General features: G+C 48.8%; 1 protein-coding gene across 5 annotated transcripts in view; it reads right to left on the reverse strand.

The window, feature by feature from the left end:
* RPS6KA2 (ribosomal protein S6 kinase A2) overlaps positions 1–19,200 on the reverse strand; it is a 388,441-nt gene that overhangs the window by 105,984 nt on the left and 263,257 nt on the right. For all 5 annotated transcript variants that reach the window (XM_023559360.2, XM_064293190.1, XM_064293185.1 and 2 more), the window contains one exon: positions 13,938–14,019. In XM_023559360.2, the coding sequence (XP_023415128.1) occupies positions 13,938–14,019 (82 nt within the window). The remainder of the gene's footprint in view (positions 1–13,937; positions 14,020–19,200) is intronic.

A 19,200-nucleotide genomic window follows, 5' to 3' on the forward strand; every position in this document is an offset into this window, starting at 1 on the left:
AATGCCTTTTTCTCCACACCTGTTTTCAAGGACCATTAGAAGCAGTTTGCCTTCAGCTGGCAAGGCCAGCAATATACCTTCACTTGCCTACCTCAGCGCTACATCAACTCTCGAGCCCTATGTCATAATTTAGTCTACAGGGAGCTTGATCACCTTTCCCTTCCACAAGATGTCACACTGGTCCATTACATTGATGACATTATGCTGACTGGACCTAATAAGGAAGAAGTGTCAATGACTCTGAGCTTATTGGTAAAACATTTGCATAATAGAGGGTGGGAAATTAATCCCACGAAAACTCAGGCACCTTCCACCTCAGTGAAATTTCTAGCGGTCCAGTGGTGTGGGCATGTCGAGATATTCCTTCTAAACTGAAGGATAAGTTATTGCATCTGGCTGCTCCCACAACTAAAAAGGAGGCACAATGCCTAGGGGGCCTCTTTAGATTTTGGAGGCAACGCTTTCCTCAGTTAGGTGTGCTACTCTAGCCTATTTATCAAGTGACTCAAAAAGCTGCTAGTTTTGAGTGGGGCCCAGAACAAGAGAAGGCTCTGCAACAGGTTCAGGCTGCTGTGCAAGCCATTCTGCCACTTGGGCCACATGATCCAGCTGATCTGATGGTGCCTGAAGTGTCAGTGGCAGATAGAGATGCTGTTCGAAGTCGTTGGCAGGCCCTTACTGGTGAATCACAGCGTAGACCCATTCTCTGCAGATAACTACTCTCCTTTTGAGAAAGAGCTTCTTGTTCTCAAAACAAGAAGCTCTACTGGGCCATAGTAGAGACTGAACACTTAACCATGGGACACCACATTACCATGCAGCCTACCCATCATGAGCTGGGTGCTGTCCTACCCACAGAGTCATAAAGTTAGACATGCACAGCAGCACTCCATCATTAAATGGAAATGATATATATGAATTCGGGCCTGAGCAGGACCTGAAGAGACAAGTAAGTTGCATGAGGAAGTGGCCCAAATGTCCATGGTCTCCACTTCTGTCACATTATCTTTCACATCCAGTCTGCACCTTTGGCCTCATGGGGAGTTCCTTATGATCAGTTGACTGAAGAAGAGAAAACTCGCACCCAGTTAATAGATGGTTCTGTGTGATATGCAGGCACCACTTGAAAGTGGGCAGTAGCAGCACTACAGCCCTTTTTTCGGGGACCTCCCTGAAGGACCGAGGTGAAAGGAAATCCTCCCAATGGACAGAACTTTGAGCACTACACCTGGCTGTTCACTTTGCTTGGAAGGAGAAATGGCCAGATGTGTGACTGTAAGCTGATTCATGGGCTGTGGCCAATGGGTTGGCTGGATCGTCAAGAACATGGAAGACACTTGATTGGAAAATTGGAGACAAGGATTTATGGGGAAGAGGTATGTGGATAGACCTCTCTGAATGAGCCAAAGAAGTGAAGATATTTGTGTCTCATGTGAATGCTCACCAAAGGGTGACCTCAGCAGAGGATGATTTTAACAACCAAGTGGATATGATGATGCGTTCTGTGGAAACCAGTCATCCTCTTTCCCCAGCTACTCCCATCGTTGCTCAATGGGCTCAGGAACAAAGTGGCCATGGTGGCAGGGATGGAGGTTATGCATGGGCCCAGCAACATGGACTTCCACTCACCAAGGCTGACTTGGCTACAGCCACTGCTGACTGACTGCCCAATATGCCAGCAGCAGAGACCAACACTGAGTCCTCAAGTTGGCACCATCCCTCGAGGTGATCAGCCAGCAACCTGGTGGCAAGTTGATTACATTGGGCCACTTCCATCATGGAAACGGCAGCCTTTTGTTCTTACTGGAATAGACATTTACTCTGGATATGGATTTGTCTTCCCTGCATGCCATGCTTCTGCCAAAACTACCATCCATGGACTTACAGAATGCCCTATGCATTGTCATAGTAACCACACAACATTGCCTCGGATCAAGGGACTCACTTCACAGCAAATGAAGTGCAGCAGGAGGCCATGCTCATGGTATTCACTGGTCTTACCATGTTCCCCATCATCCTGAAGCAGGTGGGTAGACAGAATGATGGAATGGCCTTCTAAAGACACAATTATGGTGCAGGGTTGGGGCAGTGTGCTCCAGGAGGCTGCATATGCTCTAAACCAATGCCCAATATATGGTGCTGTTTCTCCCATAGCCAGGATTCATGGGTTGAGGAATCAAGGAGTGGAAATGGGAGTGGCACTACTCCCTATTACCCCTAGTGACCCACTTGCAAGACTTTTGCTTCCTGTCCCTGCGACCTTATGCTCTGCAGGTCTAGAGGTCTTAGTTCCAAAGGGAGGAATGCTCCTACCTGGAGACACATCACTGATTCCATTGAACTGAAAGCTAAGAGTGCCACCTGGCCACTTTGGGCTACTTATGCGCCTGGATCAACAGGCAAAGAAGGGAGTTACCATACTGGCTGGTGTGATTGATCCTGATTACCAAAAGGAAATTGGATTGATATTACATAATGGAGGCAAAGAAGAGTATGTCTGGAATGCAGGAGATCCCTTAGGGCATCTCTTAGTACTACCATGTCCTGTGATTAAAGGCAAGGGAAAACTACAGCAACCCAATTCCGACATGACTACTAATGGCCCAGGCCCTTCAGGAATGAAGGTTTGGGTCGCCACACCAGGCCAAGAACCACAACCAGCTGAGGTGTTTGCCGAGGGCAAAGGGAATACCGAATGGGTGGTAGAAGGTAGCTCTAAATATCAGTGAACAGTTGCAGAAATGAGGGCTGTAATTGTTATATGAGTATTTTTGCTTTGTATGTGTGCATCAGATATTTTTTTTTTCTTCACTTATAAAACAAAAGATGTAAACGAGGTTAGTGCATTTTTGGTGTACGTGTGTCAGTTGTATCATGTTCGGTGCAAGTATGACTTTGTAATTGTCTTTATTCAGAGATTATGTATGGTTTGGGGATATGTGTACAGGTACCAAGTCGACAAGGGGTGGACTATGATGGTTAAGATTGTGTGTCAGATTGGCTGGGCCGTGATTCTCAGTATTTATATGTAATCACTCCACTGATAGAATCTGCTGTGAATAGCCAATCTGTTGAAGGGGAGTTTCCTTGGGGGGTGTGGTCTGCATCCAAATACAAGCAGACGTTCTGGCTTTTTGCTCGCTCTGGATCCTGTGGCTGCCTCCTGTTCATCTGACCTCCAGTTCTTGGGACTTGAACTACCAGCTTATCTGCTGATATTGGGATTTGTTGATCTTCACAGCCTGTGAGTGGGAGCCCTGCCCTCTGACCTGCCGATCTTGGGTTCACCAGCCCCTGCAGCTATGTGAATTAGGAGAAGTCTGTGGTCTTGCCTGCTAATCTTGAGCTTCACTGATCTTCACAACCTGTGAGCAAGAGCCCTGCTCCCTGACCTGCTGATCTTGGGTTTGTCAGCCCCTGAGGCTATGTGAATCGAGAAAAGCCTCTATTCTGATCCGCGGATTTGGGACGTTCCAGCCTCTACAATTGCGTGAGCCATTTCCTTGATAAAAATCCCTCTCTCTCTATATATACGCTTTACTGGTTTTACTTCTCTAGAGAACCCAGCCTAAGATAGATGATAAATTGTGCAAATAAATACCTTGAATGGTAACTACCTCAAGTGCAACTGGTCAGGATGTGGCTTCCTGAAGAAGCTGGGTGGATGAAGAAAGGAGGGAGTTTGAAGGCCTGAGGTATGGCCTCAGGGCAGGCCCTGGGCTGCCGGGTACCCTGTTATTCTGGAAAGGGCCCAGGATTTTAACCCCTGGTTCACTCTTGCCTTGTCACATTCAAGCAGTATGATTGGAGCGAGAACTTACTTGCTCTGTGCCTCAGTTTTCTCATTTGTAAAATAAGGATAATAATAATAATACCAGCTCTCCCCCTTAATAAAGTACCTAGGAAGTACACATGGTTAACACTCTGGGCTGCTAACTGAGAAGGCTGGAGGTTGGAGTCCACCCAGAGATGCCTCAGAAGGAAGGCTTGGTGATCTACTTCCGAAATATCAGCTATCGAAAACACTATGGAGCAGGGCTCTACTCGGATACACGTGGGGTTAACATGAGTTGGAGTTGACTTGATAACCAATTTTCTCCCCTTAATAAGAAGGGATACTTAAGGCTTGTGCTTGGAATTTGCCTTCCTTTTTCCCCCTGTCTTGGTCATCTGGTGCTGCTGTCACAGAAATACCCCAAGTGGATTGATTTAACAAAGAGACATTTATTCTCTCACTGTCTAGTATGCTACAAGTCCAAATTCAGGGCGCCAGCTCCAGGGGAAGGCTTTCTCTCTCTGTCAGCTCTGATGCATCAGTCTTCTCTTGGTCTGGGAACATCTCAGTGCAGGGACCTCAGGTCCAATGGACGCACTCTGCTCCTGGCACTGCTTTCTTGGTGGTATGAGGTCCCATGTCTCTCTGCTTGCTTCTCTCTTTTATACCTCAAAGAAATTGACTTAAGACACTACCTAATCTTGTATAAAAAAACCAAAAACCAAACCCAGTGCCATCGAGTCGATTCCGACTCATAGCAACCCTATAGGGCAGAGTAGAACCGCCCCATAGAGTTTCCAAGGAGCACCTGGCAGATTCGAACTGCCGACTCTTTGGTTCCCAGCCATAGCACTTAATCACTACACCACCAGGGTTTCTGATAATCTTGTATACCTAATCAATATAACTGCCACTAATTCATCTCATTTCATCATAGCGACAGGATTTACAACACATAGGGAAATCACATAAAATGGTGGACAATCACACAATACTGGGACTCACGGCCCAGCTAAGTTGCCAGATATTTTGGGGGGACACAATTCAACACATGATACCCTAGGAATCTGAAATCATTCTAATGTGAATCTGTGACCAAAATAAATTAACTTAGAGGTAAAATCTGCTCAAACGAAGGCGTTAATTGAAGCTCAGTTTCGGAGTGAGTCAATGTTTTTTAATGAAGTATGTCAGCGTAAATGAAAGGAAACAAACAGAGTCGTGCTGAAAATAACCTTCTGAGATTTCAAACCAACTGGGCTTCCTCCAGCGTGGGGCTATTTGGAGTCGCTGTAATCTGTGGAGATGGAGTTGGTACGTTTCTGTATTGATCGCTGAGTGCACGTCTGCATTCCCGGCTGCATCTGCTGACGCTCAGAGTGATGTGCTCAGACCCTGACTTCTTCAGGAAAGGACGCGAGATGAGTGCAGTCAGGCTTCGGCAGGTCTGTTCAAGCTCACACCTTTAGCTCCAGCCCATCTCCCTCTTCTTTCTCGTCCACCCACGCTACCGCCATTTCCAACTATCCACCCACCAAGAAACAGGTGGGAAATTACAGCAACTCTCTGTGACTTGCTTAAACAAAGAGATTTTGCCAGAGTGATGTTTTTTCCTTTACTGTCTACAGGGCATAACTTCATTCCTTTGAGGCAGGGAACATGTTTCATCCTTGGCCTGAGATAGCTGACTTGCTGGAAAAATTGTTGATGTCATGTAAACTACTCAGACAGAGACAGAGTGGAAGAAGTTCTCTCTTTCTGCATTGTGGAGGGTGAACCACCGAAACAAGGTAATTCTACACAATTAATACTCCCGTTGCTGTCAGCTGTCAAGCTGCTCTGACTCATGGTGACCCTGTGACCTGTGCCATCTTCATGACTCTCGGTGTGCTTGAGTCCAGTGTTGCAGCCACTGTGTATTTTGAGTTCCTTCCAACTGAGGGGGCTCATCTTTCAGCACTGTATCGGATTATATGGGATAGGCTGCTGTGATCCACAGGGTTTTCACTGGGTATTTTTTGAAGTAGATCACCGGGCCTTTCTTCTTAGTTTGTCTTAGTCTGGAAGCTCTGCTAAAACCTGTCCACCGTGGGTGACCCTCCTGGTATTTGGAATACAGGTGGCCTAGCTTCCAGCATCACAGCAACACACCAGCTACCACAGTAGGACAAACTGACAGAGGGTGGTGGAAATACTCCCACAGGTAAGTGCCGTTTTGGTTTCTCTTCAGGCACGTGTCATCCTTAGTAACTGATACGATTGTACGCTCTTAACGTTGTAAATGGAGAGACGAGGCTGAAGTTAAGATGTCACTCTGGTCAGGTAACAGTTAACAGTCCATCTTTCTCACCACTCCCCCACTCGCTCACAACTGAACAAAACGTATATGGGAAAAACTAAAACAGCTCCAAAGGAAAACCGTTCTCATGGAAAGAAGGACAGAGATGACCACAGCTAACGGTGGTCTCTGCTCTGAGCCAGCGGCAATTCTAGGCACTTGACATGTATCAATCCAACCTCACATCAACAGCCCAGGGAGGTAGGTGCTATTATTGTTATAATTCCCATTTTAAACATGAGGCAACAGGGCGAGGAGAGGTCCCCACATCACATAGCCATAAGCACTAGGGTTGGCCTTGCCCCGGGGTGGGTGAGAAGAGGTACCCACATCACACAGCCATATGTGCTAGGGCTGGCCTTACGCCAGGGAGGGTGAACAGAGGTCCCCACATCACACAGCCATATGTGCTAGGGCTGGCCTTGCCGCGGGGTGGGCGAGGAGAGGTCCCCACATCACAAAGCCGTGTGTGCTAGGTCTGGCCTTGCCCTGGGGTAGGCGAGGAGAGGTCCCCACATCACACAGCTAGCTGTATGTGCTAGGCCTGGCCTTGCCCTGGGATGGGCAAGGAGAGGTCCCCACATCACACAGCCATATGTGCTAGGGCTGGCCTTGCCCCAGGGTGGGCAAGGAGAGGTCCCCATATCACACAGCCATATGGGCTAGGGCTGGCCTTGCCCCAGGGTGGGTGAGGAGAGGTCCCCACACCACACAGTCTGCATGTGCTAAGGCTGGCCTTGCCCAAGGTGCCGAGTTTGTTCTCATAACCACTGTATCCAGTCTTCTCAATGTGGGCAGCACCCTGGAGACTTGAGGTGCTAGACCAACTAAATTAGGATGTCCAGTAGGGGACCCCAAGCATCAGCATTTTGTTAAAGTCCCCTAAGAGATTCCCACATGCAGCCAAGGTTGAGAACCATTGCCTGCCCTTGTTGTTAGATGCCATTGAGTCGGTCAGTTCTGACTCATAGTGACCCCATGCACAACAGAACCAAACAGTGCCTGGTCCTGCACCGTGTTCACAATCGCTGTTATGTTTGAGCCCACTGTTGCAGCCACTGTGCCAATCCACCTCGTGGAGATTCTTCCTCTTTTTCCCTAACCCTCTACTCTAACAACCATGTTCTTCTCCAGGGCTTCTCCTGATATAATATGTCCAAAGTATGTCAGACAAAGTCTTGTCATTCTTGCTTCTAAGGAGCATTCTGTCTGTACTTCTTCCAAGACAGATTTGTTTGTTCTTCGGGCAAGCCATGGTATATTCAGTATTCTTTGTGTGCTCTATGTGATGGTTAAGGCTGTATGTCAACTTGGCTGGGCCATGATTCTCAGGTGTTTGGCAGTCGTATGATGATGTGATCATTTCCATGATGAGATTTGTTATAATGTGATTACCTCCATGATGAGATCTGCTGTGAGTAGCCAATCAGTTGAAACGGATTTCCCTTGGGCGTGTGGCCTCCATCCAATATAAGTGGACATCCTGGCAAGGCTTGTGGGCTTTTGCTAGTTCTGGATCCTGCAGCTGGCTCCTGTTCGTCTGACCTCTGGTTCTCGGGACTTGAGCTAGCAGCTTACCTGCGGTCTTGCCTGCCGATCTTGAGATTCGTCGATCTTCGTGCAGCCTGTGAGCGAGAGCCCTGCTCTCTGACCTGCCGTTTTGGGGTTCGCCAGCCCCTATGGCTACATGAATCAGGAGAAGCCTCTATTCTGACCCACGGACTTCGGACATTCCAGCCTCTACAACTGCATGAGCTGTTTCCTTGATATAAATCTTTCTATGTATATATTTGCTTCTCTAGAGAACCCAGCCTAAGACACCCTATATAGAGACATTTCTTTATGGTGGGGCACAGTCTCCACTTGCCAACTCCCTGAACAGAGGATGGAGGTCAGGTTTGGCTCATTTTCTGATGTCGTAACTTGGGAGTATGTTTCTTAGCAATGTGGTCGTTAGTTGCCATCAAGTCAGCTCCAACTCGAGGCAACTCCATGTACAAAGGAACAAAGCATTGTCCGGTCCTGTATCATCTTCATGGTCATTAGTCAGCTTGAGTCCACTGTTGTGGCCATTACATATTCTGAGTGCCTTCCAACCCTGGGGGCTCATCTTCCAGCACTGTATCAGCAAAGGGTCTGCTGTGATCCCCAGTGTTCTCACTGGCTGATTATCAGAGGTAGATCACCAGGCCTTTCTTTCTAATCTGCCTTAGTCTGGAAGCTCTGCTGAAACCTGTCCACCTGGGTGACTCTGCTGGCATTTGAAACACCGGTGGCCTAGCTCCAGCATCACAGCAACACACAAGCCCCCACAGTACCACGAACTGACAGATGGGTCATCCTTTTCAGTCAGTTTCTCTTATAATCACAAGTTGGCACATGGTCTTTGGAAGGCATCATATCTGGGGTACATTAAGTAGAATTCCCACATAGGAACTTTGTCAACTGAGAGAAGTTGCACATTTTTAAAGGGCTCAACGTACCTAAGAAGGAGTCCTGGTGGCACGGCGGTTAAAGCACTCAGTGGGAGACAGATGTGGCAGTCTGCTTCCGTAAAGACTTACAGCCTTGGAAACCTTAGGGGGCAGTTCTACTCTGTCCTGTAGGGTTGCTACGCGTCAGACCCGGCTCGAGGGCAGTGGGTTTGGTTTTGTTGGTAAGCACTTAGGAGGCAAGCAGAATCGCCCCACTGGGCAGTGGGAGCCGGCACAGGGACAGTGTGTGGGGGTGGACGTGCCCAACGCCTGCCAGCATCCCCGCCTCCAGCAGTGGGTGAGCAGTGACATTTCCTGTAGAAATGATGTGCCACCCCTTTAAGGAAAGGTGGGGGTGGCGGCTGGCAATGCAAACATGTGAAGATAAAACAGCTGTCAGAGACCGTTATCCTTTACGCCCAGTCCTCTGGAATTCCACCAACTACATTCACTTCTGTACACGCGACAAACATCTGTGTTTTAGCAGCTATCTGGAGTTTTAAAACGATTTCCACGAATCCCCACCCTCTGTTCATTTCTCCTTTTCAGGATGGTTTCACTATTCAAACTCCTCACGTTCTCCCTTGGGTGGTGGTTTGTATTTTTAGGTTTTCTCGTTGGCCTCCATGGCCGCTGTTCACACCATGTGTTCCTCCTCCTTCCTTCACAGGCTTCAGGAGGGTTAGTTAGCCTGCAAAACGGTGGCATCCTGAGGATGGAGGAGGAGTTAGGGAATATTTAAATGACTCAGGCTAACAGAATGCAGGCGTGTTGTAGCTGATAAGAATTTAAATAATCCTTCGAGTCAACCCTCTTACAATAGAGGAAATCGAGGTTTACAGAGGTCAAATGTCCGCTCCAAGGTCAAGTTTAGTTAATGGAAGACACAGAATCAAAGTCCCTGAGTGGTGTAAACAGTTAATGTGCTCGGTTGCTAACTGAAAGGTTGTCAGTTCAAATCCGTCCAGAGGCACCAAGGAAGAAAGGCCTGGTGATCTATTTCTGAAAAAGCAGCCATTGAACCCCAGGGAGCACAGTTCTAGGCTGACACACACGTGGTCGCCAAGAGCTGGGACTGACTCAGTGACAAGTGGTTTTCTCAGACGTACAGTCTAGGCGTCCTCTCTGCATGTAACGCGGTCACATTATGATTAGATCCAAATGACCATCTCATACAATGTACTATTTTGCAAAGCTTTTTAAATTTTCTGTTATGAAAATAAGCTCCAACTCAATTTCTGGAAAAAAATACCTTCCTTCTGTTCTTTAGTGGTGGACCACTACGGAAAGCTGAAACAGTGCACAATACACAATCATGTTTGGTTTTAAGGGAGTGCAAGAAAATGATTTTTTTCTTTATTTTTCTATGCTTGTATAGCTTGTTCTGACAATAGAAAAAGAATTTAACATAGTCAAACATACTGCTCAAGGAATGTTTTAAAAATAACTATATAACTGGAAATATAGAGTATAGAGAAGAAAATAAAAGCTACCCATAACCTTGTAACTTGGAGATGGCCACTGTTTACATTTGGTGATCTTCCTGCTGGCATGACGTGGACCGTACATATTGGAGCGTGCCCATCCATGCCTCTGACTGTACTGAGAGATACCCACGTGCTGAACAATACCACAGTCATTCTGTGCAGTTTAGGTCCTGCTTTGTCCATGTACCAACGTACCAGGAACATTTTCTCAAGGATACTTGTACTGGAGTATAAACAAATGTGAAGACTCACGGACCCACCAGTGTGAAGCCACTGAGCCTGACTGCTTTGCACAGGAGCTAAGACGTCAAGGTTAAAACACTGATGGAATCTAAGAAAAAACGCTTAGAGACGGTTAAACAAGGAGAACAACTTCCCAGCTCGGTAGTTGCATTTCACTGCTCCAGAGGAGGGGCAGACATTAGATTCCTTCCGCAATGATTCCAATTTTACTCCTCTATTCTTTTCCCTTTTCTTTTCATGATCAGTTCAGGGGGAAGAAGGGACAGCTAGGATTTAAGGATAAAGGCAAGTATTCAAGGTCACTACTGATGTCCTGGTCAAGTTAACAGGAATCTGCAGGCAGAAAATAAGGCGTGTATGTGATCGCTAAAACAACCTGATCATAATCACCAGCTCTCATACTGAGATATAATTCACACACCATACAACCTACCCATTGAAAGTGTACAATTCTATGGTTTTTAGTGTAGCCACAGAGTTGTGCAACTATAACTGTAATCAATTTTAGAACATTTTCATCAAAAGAAACCCCATAACCCTTAGCCATCACCCTCTCAATCTCCCCCTGCCCCAAGCGCTAGACAACCACTAATCTACTTTGGTCTGTATGCCTGTTCTAAACATTTCATATAAATGGAATCATACAATATGTGGGTTTTTGTGACAGGCTCCTTTCACTGAGGCATAATGTTTTCAAGGTTTGCCCACGCTGTAATATGTATCCGTACTTCAATCCTTGTTATTGCTGAAAATACTCCATCGTATTTTCAGCAATAACAAGGATATGCTGTTTACCCATCCATCAGCTGAATGACGCTGGCTTGTTTCCTCTTCTTGCCTATTATGAATAATTCTGCCATGAACATTTATGTGCAGATCTGTGGGTGGGCACGTTTTCGTTTCTCTTGGGCGTGTACCTGGGGCGGAATTCCTAGGTCAAGTGGTGACTCTAGGCTTAAACTTTTGAGGAGCTACCAGAGTGTTCCCTAAAGAGGGCAGCCATTTATTTCTTAGGCATTCAGATGATCATAAACTAACAAACATCTATATAATTTTCCATTTCTATGAAACTACTATTAAGCAAAAACATTATTTTATTATAAAGTGGGGGCAAAAAGTCAAACTTGCTTTGTTTCATACAAGCCTTCTGTTAAACAAAGAACCCTTTATTTAACATTGTATTTGCAGAACCTTGCACTAATCAGCCATATTCCATTGACAGTTTTAGAAATATTATTATAGCTATAACAAAAAACTAGACAGCCTGTTAGCACAATGGTTAAGCACTTGGCTGCTAACCAAAAGGTTGGCTGTTGGAACCCACCCGCCTGCTCTGCAAGAGAAAGGCCTGGTGAATTGCTTCTGTAAAGATCACAGCCAAGAAAACCTGGGGGCAGTTCTGCCACACGAGGGGCTATGAGTCAGAATCAACTCGGTGGCACCCAAGAACAACAACGTAACAAAAACTGTTACTCTAAGCACGTGCTTTAAGTTATGTTGCTGCGAGTAACACGGCATTAGGAACTCGAGTGCCCACCATGACCTAGAGTGCCTAGGCCAGTGGACCCAAACTTGTGTATCTAAGAACTGCTGGGCCAACCTGTTAAACAAAATCCCAGGCTCCACACCTGAGCGAGTGTGATTAATCGTAGGTCAGGAACGGGACCTAGGAATCTGTATTTGTAATAACCCCTCTCCACCTCCCAGACACACCTAGGTGATCCCGATGCAGGCTCCAGCCCAGCCAAGGGGCCTAGTTTTTGTGTTTTCTTAAGCTTGGCCTTGCTGATGATGTCATCCTGATTCTTCCCCCCATGGGAATATTCACCCAGCTTTTCAGATGTGAATCTCACTTACCTTCTTAATTCTACCTTATTTGGAAAAGCCCTTCTCTTCCTTCATATGCCTACGTCATTTAAACCAACCAGTTGCCATGGCATCGACCCTGACTCATGGTGACCCCACACGCGTCAGAGTAGAACTGTGCCCCATGGGATTCTCAACGCTGATTTTTCAGAAGTAGATGGCCAAGGCCTTTCTTCCGAGGGGCCTCTGAGTGGACTGGAACCTCTGAGCTTTCAGCCGAGCGTGTTCACACTTGGCACCATCCAGGGACTCTGCAACATTTAAAGTCTGTGTGGGTTTGGGTATATTGGGTCTATGCGTTTACTGTCCTATCTTGCTGATTATATGTTGTTCAAAATACATATCTCATTTCTCCAACTAGGTTGTAAGTGACGTGGAAGCAGGGAGTGACGTGTGCTTTGTGCTCCTTCCTGCAGGAAGTTGTTAAGGACAGAGTAGATGCTCAGTTAACATGCACTGTCTTGGTCATCCAGTGCTGCTGTAGTGGAAATATCAAAAGTGGATGGCTTTAACAAAGAGAAATTTATTCTCGCACTGTCTAGTAGGCTACAAGTCCAAATTCAGGGTGTCGGCTCCAGCGGAAGGCTTCGTTTCTCTGTCGGCTCTGGAGGAAGGTCCTTGTCATCAGTCTTCCCTTGGTCTGGGAGCATCTCAGTGCAGGAACCTCAGGTCCAAAGGATGCACTCTGCTCCTGGAGCTGCTTTTTTGGTGGTATGAGGTCCCCATGTCTCTCTGTTTACTTCCCTCTTTTATATCTCAAAGATATTGGCTTAAGACACTATCTAATCTTGTAGACCTCATTAATTTAACTGCCAGTAATCTATCTCATTACATTATAGTGATAGAATTTACAACACATAGGGAAATCAGACCAGAAGACAAAATGGTGGACAATCATACTATCATACAAGGGAATCACGACCTAGCCAGGTGGACTGTTATTTGGGGGACGCAGTTCAGCCCATGACATGCACCGATGGATTTAAGGACTGGGAGCCTGGAATAAGACTTCAGGTGACATCTGTATCTTGGTTCTCTGTGTAATGCTTCGGAGTCCCTGGTTAGTACAAATGGTTAATGTTCTCGGCTGCTAACCGAAAGGCCGGAGGTTCAAGTCTACCCAGAGGCACCTCTGAAGAAAGGCCTGGCAATCTACTTCTGAAAGATTAGCCATCGGAAACCCTGTGGAACACAGTTGTACTCTGACACTCATGGGGTCGCCCTGAGTTGGAACCAACTCAACAGCAACGGGCTGTGGTAATGCTTCTACCTTTACTGGGGGGTGGGAGCGCAAAGGGCCGGGGTGGAGGACCCACTGCTGGACCACATTTCTAACACCCAGCAAAGGAAAGTAACACCATCACGAGTCACATTTGACTTAAACTGAGCAATCCGGTCCGGCTGCTGATGTTCAGGCTGGTTTGTCATACCACCCACAGTCATTACAACTGCTTGTCTCTGCGGCTGCTCTTTTACCAAATGGAACTCCACTGCAGAACATATGCAGGAGAGTGGTGTTTATGCCACAGGGCTTTGCTCTCTGAGAATGGCTGCAGGGACATATTAAATAATCCTGAAGATGTTTATACTGCTTATCATCAACTAGAGAGCAGGGTGCCTGATATTCTCCTGTAGGAAGGTCTCCAGAAAAATGTGCAACCCAAAATAGAACGACTATTTTCTGAAATAACAGGCAAAGTATAAACCAGGCTGACATGCCTCAGCAGCTGCCAGCCTGTGTTTGAAATCCTTACCTTTTAAGGTCGCTTTCTTAAGAACTTTCATGGCGTAGAGCTGCCCAGCATCAGGTCCCTTCACCTTCCTCACCAGGAACACCTTTCAAAGAGGAAACAGAGCTTCAAAACCGAGACAATGTCAAGCTTGTTTTCCTTCTGACAAAGGGATGCCTGAGGAAGTTTAGAAAAATTCTAATAAAATAAACACACTGAGATTGAATTCTCCCACATCTAGGCCGTCGGGAAAGTCCTGATCTGCCGCAGTTCTGTGGTCGACATCGTTGTGTGTCCGTATGAAGACCCACCATCTGCTTTTGGTACCATCGACTTCCATTTTACGTCAGAAGTGACTCTGCGCCTTTTTATTGGAAGACCTGCTGTTCAGAAAAATCATCAATATTCAGAAGTCTCAGGGGAGCCCTCTGGCTTATTTAAATATCCCTTTGTAAGCCGGGGAGAGCGCTCAGGGTTACTGCCCACCACCACGGCAGCCTCATCTGGCTGGCAAGATAAACGAGTTCCTCTTATCCTCAACGTTCTTCACCCCATTTCAGTTCTGGGTAGGTTACATTTCTACACACAGTGAGTTTCTAAATAGCTCTTAAATACACTCATGTGGACACTGACAGCGTTCTCGGAAACCTTTTTGAGGTGTATCAGAGGAAAACAAACAAAAAGCAAAATAAAGAAAAAATTGAGAGAGGCTTAGCTTAGAGTCATATTAATGATTTTTGAGCAAAATTAGTAGAAAAAACCCCAAAGCCAAAACTGGAGCATCCTTTGTGAAATAAGCCCTTTTCTACAAAAACACTATTTGATTTTCCTAAATGAATTTCAAATAAGTGCAAACATCCGCCGAAGCCACCCAGGGCCTAAAATCAGAGAAGTTCTGCGTAGGCAGGGCGGTGGCCCGGGAGGTACGATTTCAGGGTGTGGTGAATTACTTCTTCCCCAAGGCCTCCCTCACCAAGCCTCATATGCCAGAAAGCTCTACCATCGAAAATTCATTTCTGAGTATCGTAGCTGCACATAAACTGCAGTTGTCTGAGGCTGGGGGTAACCCAGAGCCGTCACGAACCACATACATGTGTCTGTGAGGTCAGGGTAAGGGGCTGCAGGGGTCACGACATCTGGTTCCCCCAGTCAGAGAGAGACGTGATCTGTGGACTTCTGCTTTTCTAGCTTTCTGCCATTGATGAGGAGAGACAGAACGGAGAGAAATATACACACAGAGACAGAAAGACAGAGACAGAGAGGGGGACAGAAAGACAGAGAGCGAGATGCATACAGAGAGACAGAGACAGACACACGCACACACAGAGACAGACAACACTAAGAGGCGGGGGGCAGGCACACTGACAAGGACCCTCTGCTCCCAGAGATCGTCCTTCAGGCATCTCCTCCAGAGAGACACAGAAGGAAGGGCCCGAGGAGGCACGAGGCCCCAGGCTATGAGGGTGGATCAATGACCTCGTGGTACTAGGTTTCACATTCTCACCAGCTGCCCCTGAGAAAAGCTGGCTGCCTTGTACTGCCCCCCCGCTGGCCCGACTCCTTCCAGCAGCTGTTACGACTCCAACCACCTCCACCCTGTCCCTCTAAAGCCAGAATATCAGTGTCAGTGGAGGGGCAGCCTCCCCTCTGCCCAGACCAACACAAGGCTGCAGGGGGACCGGACACCCCTGCCTGTGTGGTCCACACGCCCCCGAGGAGGGAGTCAGGCCCTGGGAGCTGACAGTGACAGACAGGGTGCTCTTCCTGCAGGGCTGGGGCTGGGCTGTTGCTGAGAGTCACTGGTCACCTCTGGGGGAGGCGTGGGCGTCTGTGTGCACATCTGTGTCTGTGTGAGTGTGTGTGACTTGTGAGAGTGTGAGTGTATGTGTGTATATATTATGTGGGTGTATGTACATGTATGAGTTTATATGTGTGAGTGTATGTGTCATGTATACATGTGTATATGTGTATATTATGTGAGTCTGAGTGTTAGTATATATATGAGTGTATATATGTGTAAGCGTGTATGAGTGCGTGTGCGAACGTGTGTCTATTATGTGAGTATATATACATGTGTGTGAGTGTATGTGTGTAAGTGTATATTATGCGACCAAGTATACACACATGTGCAACCATGTATGAGTGTGTGAGTGTATGAGTCATGTACATGTATGTGAGCACATGCATGTGTTTATTATGCGAGTGTGAGCATATATGAGTGTGTATGTGTCATGTGTACATGTGTGTGAGCACGTGTGTGTATATTATGAGTGTGAGCATATATGTGTGTGTGTCACGTGTACATGTGTGTGAGCACGTGTGTATGTGTATATGCCCCACAGTCCCTCTGTCAGCTGGTCAGGGAGCCTGTGGTGCCGACTCCCAGGGGGCCAGATGGGCCAGGCCTCTGCGCCCTGCTCTGGGAATAGAAGGCAGCAGCTGTCTGGCAGGACACAGGGCTCCTGGCCATCCCTGACAGCCCCACGGGGCCCTGGACACTCTGACACATGGAAGGACTGTGTCCAGGGGTGTGCTGCTGGGCCTGGGCCATGCCCTCCAGGTGGGGGCAGAGTCCCAGAAGGCAGGTGGTCTAGGCCCAGCCTTAGTCAAAGAGAGAAACTCATTAGTGTCTAACTTTGAGTCCTTCCCTTGGTTTCTGGACAGCCACATGTGCACAGCGTTCTAGTCGCTCTGAGGCTGCAGCTCCTCTTGTTTCCGAGCCAGCATGACCAGGCCTCTGTGGCCTTCATCGGCTGGGGAATCAAGCTCAGTTGGGAAGTGAGGCCTGCTGACCCCCGCTGGGCCAGGCAGGGTGCAAGGGGAGGGCAGGCAGCCGGCGTACAGGCAAGGAGCCCCAGCTCAGGGAGCAGGCTTAGCAGAGGGGGCACAGGCTAAGGGGCTGCTGCTGGAGTGCAGGTGAAGAACCCCAGCTGGGGGAGCAGACCTGGGTCCCCAAGTCACTGCGTGGAAGACAGTTGCCTTGGAAAGCTGCTCAAACCTGTGGTGAATATTGGCTGGGAGATAGGCCAACCCAGCCTATTCTGTCACAGAGTAATCGATGTAGAAGCACCAAGATGAGGCATCCTTATCATCAGAAAACTAACAACAGGAAAACCCTTCTTCAAAATGGGAGGGCTCAGGAAAAAGTAAGCAAATAACACAAATGACTTGCGCTTGCAAGGTCCAGCCTTCGCAATATCCGGAGCTGATCTTTTCTGTCTCCTTTTTCATTTCTTCTCTACCTCCTCCCCCAGTGCTCCTTGCCCCTACAAAACAGGGAGGGCATGTTTATATGGATTTAAGGAGCAGTGCAAACCCCCTGCTGAAGTCTGAGATGTAAACCAAGTTTAAATGGGGCAGCAGCCAATTCAGATTTAGTTTAAATGATGCTGAGCTGTGCATAGATGTTTACACATAAGACTTTTTCCTCAATTGCATTTCAGGCCTTAAAAAGGAAACGATGGATAGTAACGGCTGATATATCTATACTTCCACCACCTGTTTGTCGGCGTGTCCTGCCGTGGTCCCTTGTGTGTTGCTGTGATGCTGGCAGCTATGTCAGCGTGTCCTACCGTGGTGCCTTGTGTGTTGCTGCGACGCCGGCAGCTATGTCGGCGTGTCCTGCCGTGGTGGCTTGTGTGTTGCTGCGATGCCGGCAGCTATGTCAGCGTGCCCTACCGTGGTCCCTTGTGTGTTGCTGCGATGCCGGCAGCTATGTCGGCGTGTCCTGCCGTGGTGGCTTGTGTGTTGCTGCGACGCCGGCAGCTATGTCGGCGTGTCCTGCCGTGGTGGCTTGTGTGTTGCTGCGATGCCGGCAGCTATGTCAGCGTGCCCTACCGTGGTCCCTTGTGTGTTGCTGCGATGCCGGCAGCTATGTCGGCGTGTCCTGCCGTGGTGGCTTGTGTGTTGCTGCGACGCCGGCAGCTATGTCGGCGTGTCCTGCCGTGGTGGCTTGTGTGTTGCTGCGATGCCGGCAGCTATGTCAGCGTGCCCTACCGTGGTCCCTTGTGTGTTGCTGCGATGCCGGCAGCTATGTCGGCGTGTCCTGCCGTGGTGGCTTGTGTGTTGCTGCGATGCCGGCAGCTATGTCGGCGTGTCCTGCCGTGGTGGCTTGTGTGTTGCTGCGATGCCGGCAGCTATGTCGGCGTGTCCTACCGTGGTGCCTTGTGTGTTGCTGCGATGCCGGCAGCTATGTCGGCGTGTCCTACCGTGGTGCCTTGTGTGTTGCTGCGATGCCGGCAGCTATGTCGGCGTGTCCTACCGTGGTGCCTTGTGTGTTGCTGCGATGCCGGCAGCTATGTCGGCGTGTCCTACCGTGGTGCCTTGTGTGTTGCTGCGATGCCGGCAGCTATGTCGGCGTGTCCTACCGTGGTGCCTTGTGTGTTGCTGCGATGCCGGCAGCTATGTCGGCGTGTCCTACCGTGGTCCCTTGTGTGTTGCTGCGATGCCGGCAGCTATGTCGGCGTGTCCTACCGTGGTGCCTTGTGTGTTGCTGCGATGCCGGCAGCTATGTCGGCGTGTCCTACCGTGGTGCCTTGTGTGTTGCTGCGATGCCGGCAGCTATGTCGGCGTGTCCTACCGTGGTCCCTTGTGTGTTGCTGCGATGCCGGCAGCTATGTCGGCGTGTCCTACCGTGGTCCCTTGTGTGTTGCTGCGATGCCGGCAGCTATGTCGGCGTGTCCTACCGTGGTGCCTTGTGTGTTGCTGCGATGCCGGCAGCTATGTCGGCGTGTCCTACCGTGGTGCCTTGTGTGTTGCTGCGATGCCGGCAGCTATGTCGGCGTGTCCTACCGTGGTCCCTTGTGTGTTGCTGCGATGCCGGCAGCTATGTCGGCGTGTCCTACCGTGGTGCCTTGTGTGTTGCTGCGATGCCGGCAGCTATGTCGGCGTGTCCTACCGTGGTGCCTTGTGTGTTGCTGCGATGCCGGCAGCTATGTCGGCGTGTCCTGCCGTGGTGCCTTGTGTGTTGCTGCGATGCCGGCAGCTATGTCGGCGTGTCCTGCCGTGGTGGCTCGTGTGTTGCTGCGATGCCGGCAGCTATGTCGGCGTGTCCTGCCGTGGTGGCTCGTGTGTTGCTGCGATGCCGGCAGCTATGTCGGCGTGTCCTGCCGTGGTGCCTTGTGTGTTGCTGCGATGCCGGCAGCTATGTCGGCGTGTCCTGCCGTGGTGGCTCGTGTGTTGCTGCGATGCCGGCAGCTATGTCGGCGTGTCCTGCCATGGTGGCTCGTGTGTTGCTGCGATGCCGGCAGCTATGTCGGCGTGTCCTGCCGTGGTGCCTTGTGTGTTG

Source organism: Loxodonta africana, chromosome 1 (assembly GCF_030014295.1).
Source record: "Loxodonta africana isolate mLoxAfr1 chromosome 1, mLoxAfr1.hap2, whole genome shotgun sequence".
Lineage (NCBI taxonomy): Eukaryota > Metazoa > Chordata > Mammalia > Proboscidea > Elephantidae > Loxodonta > Loxodonta africana.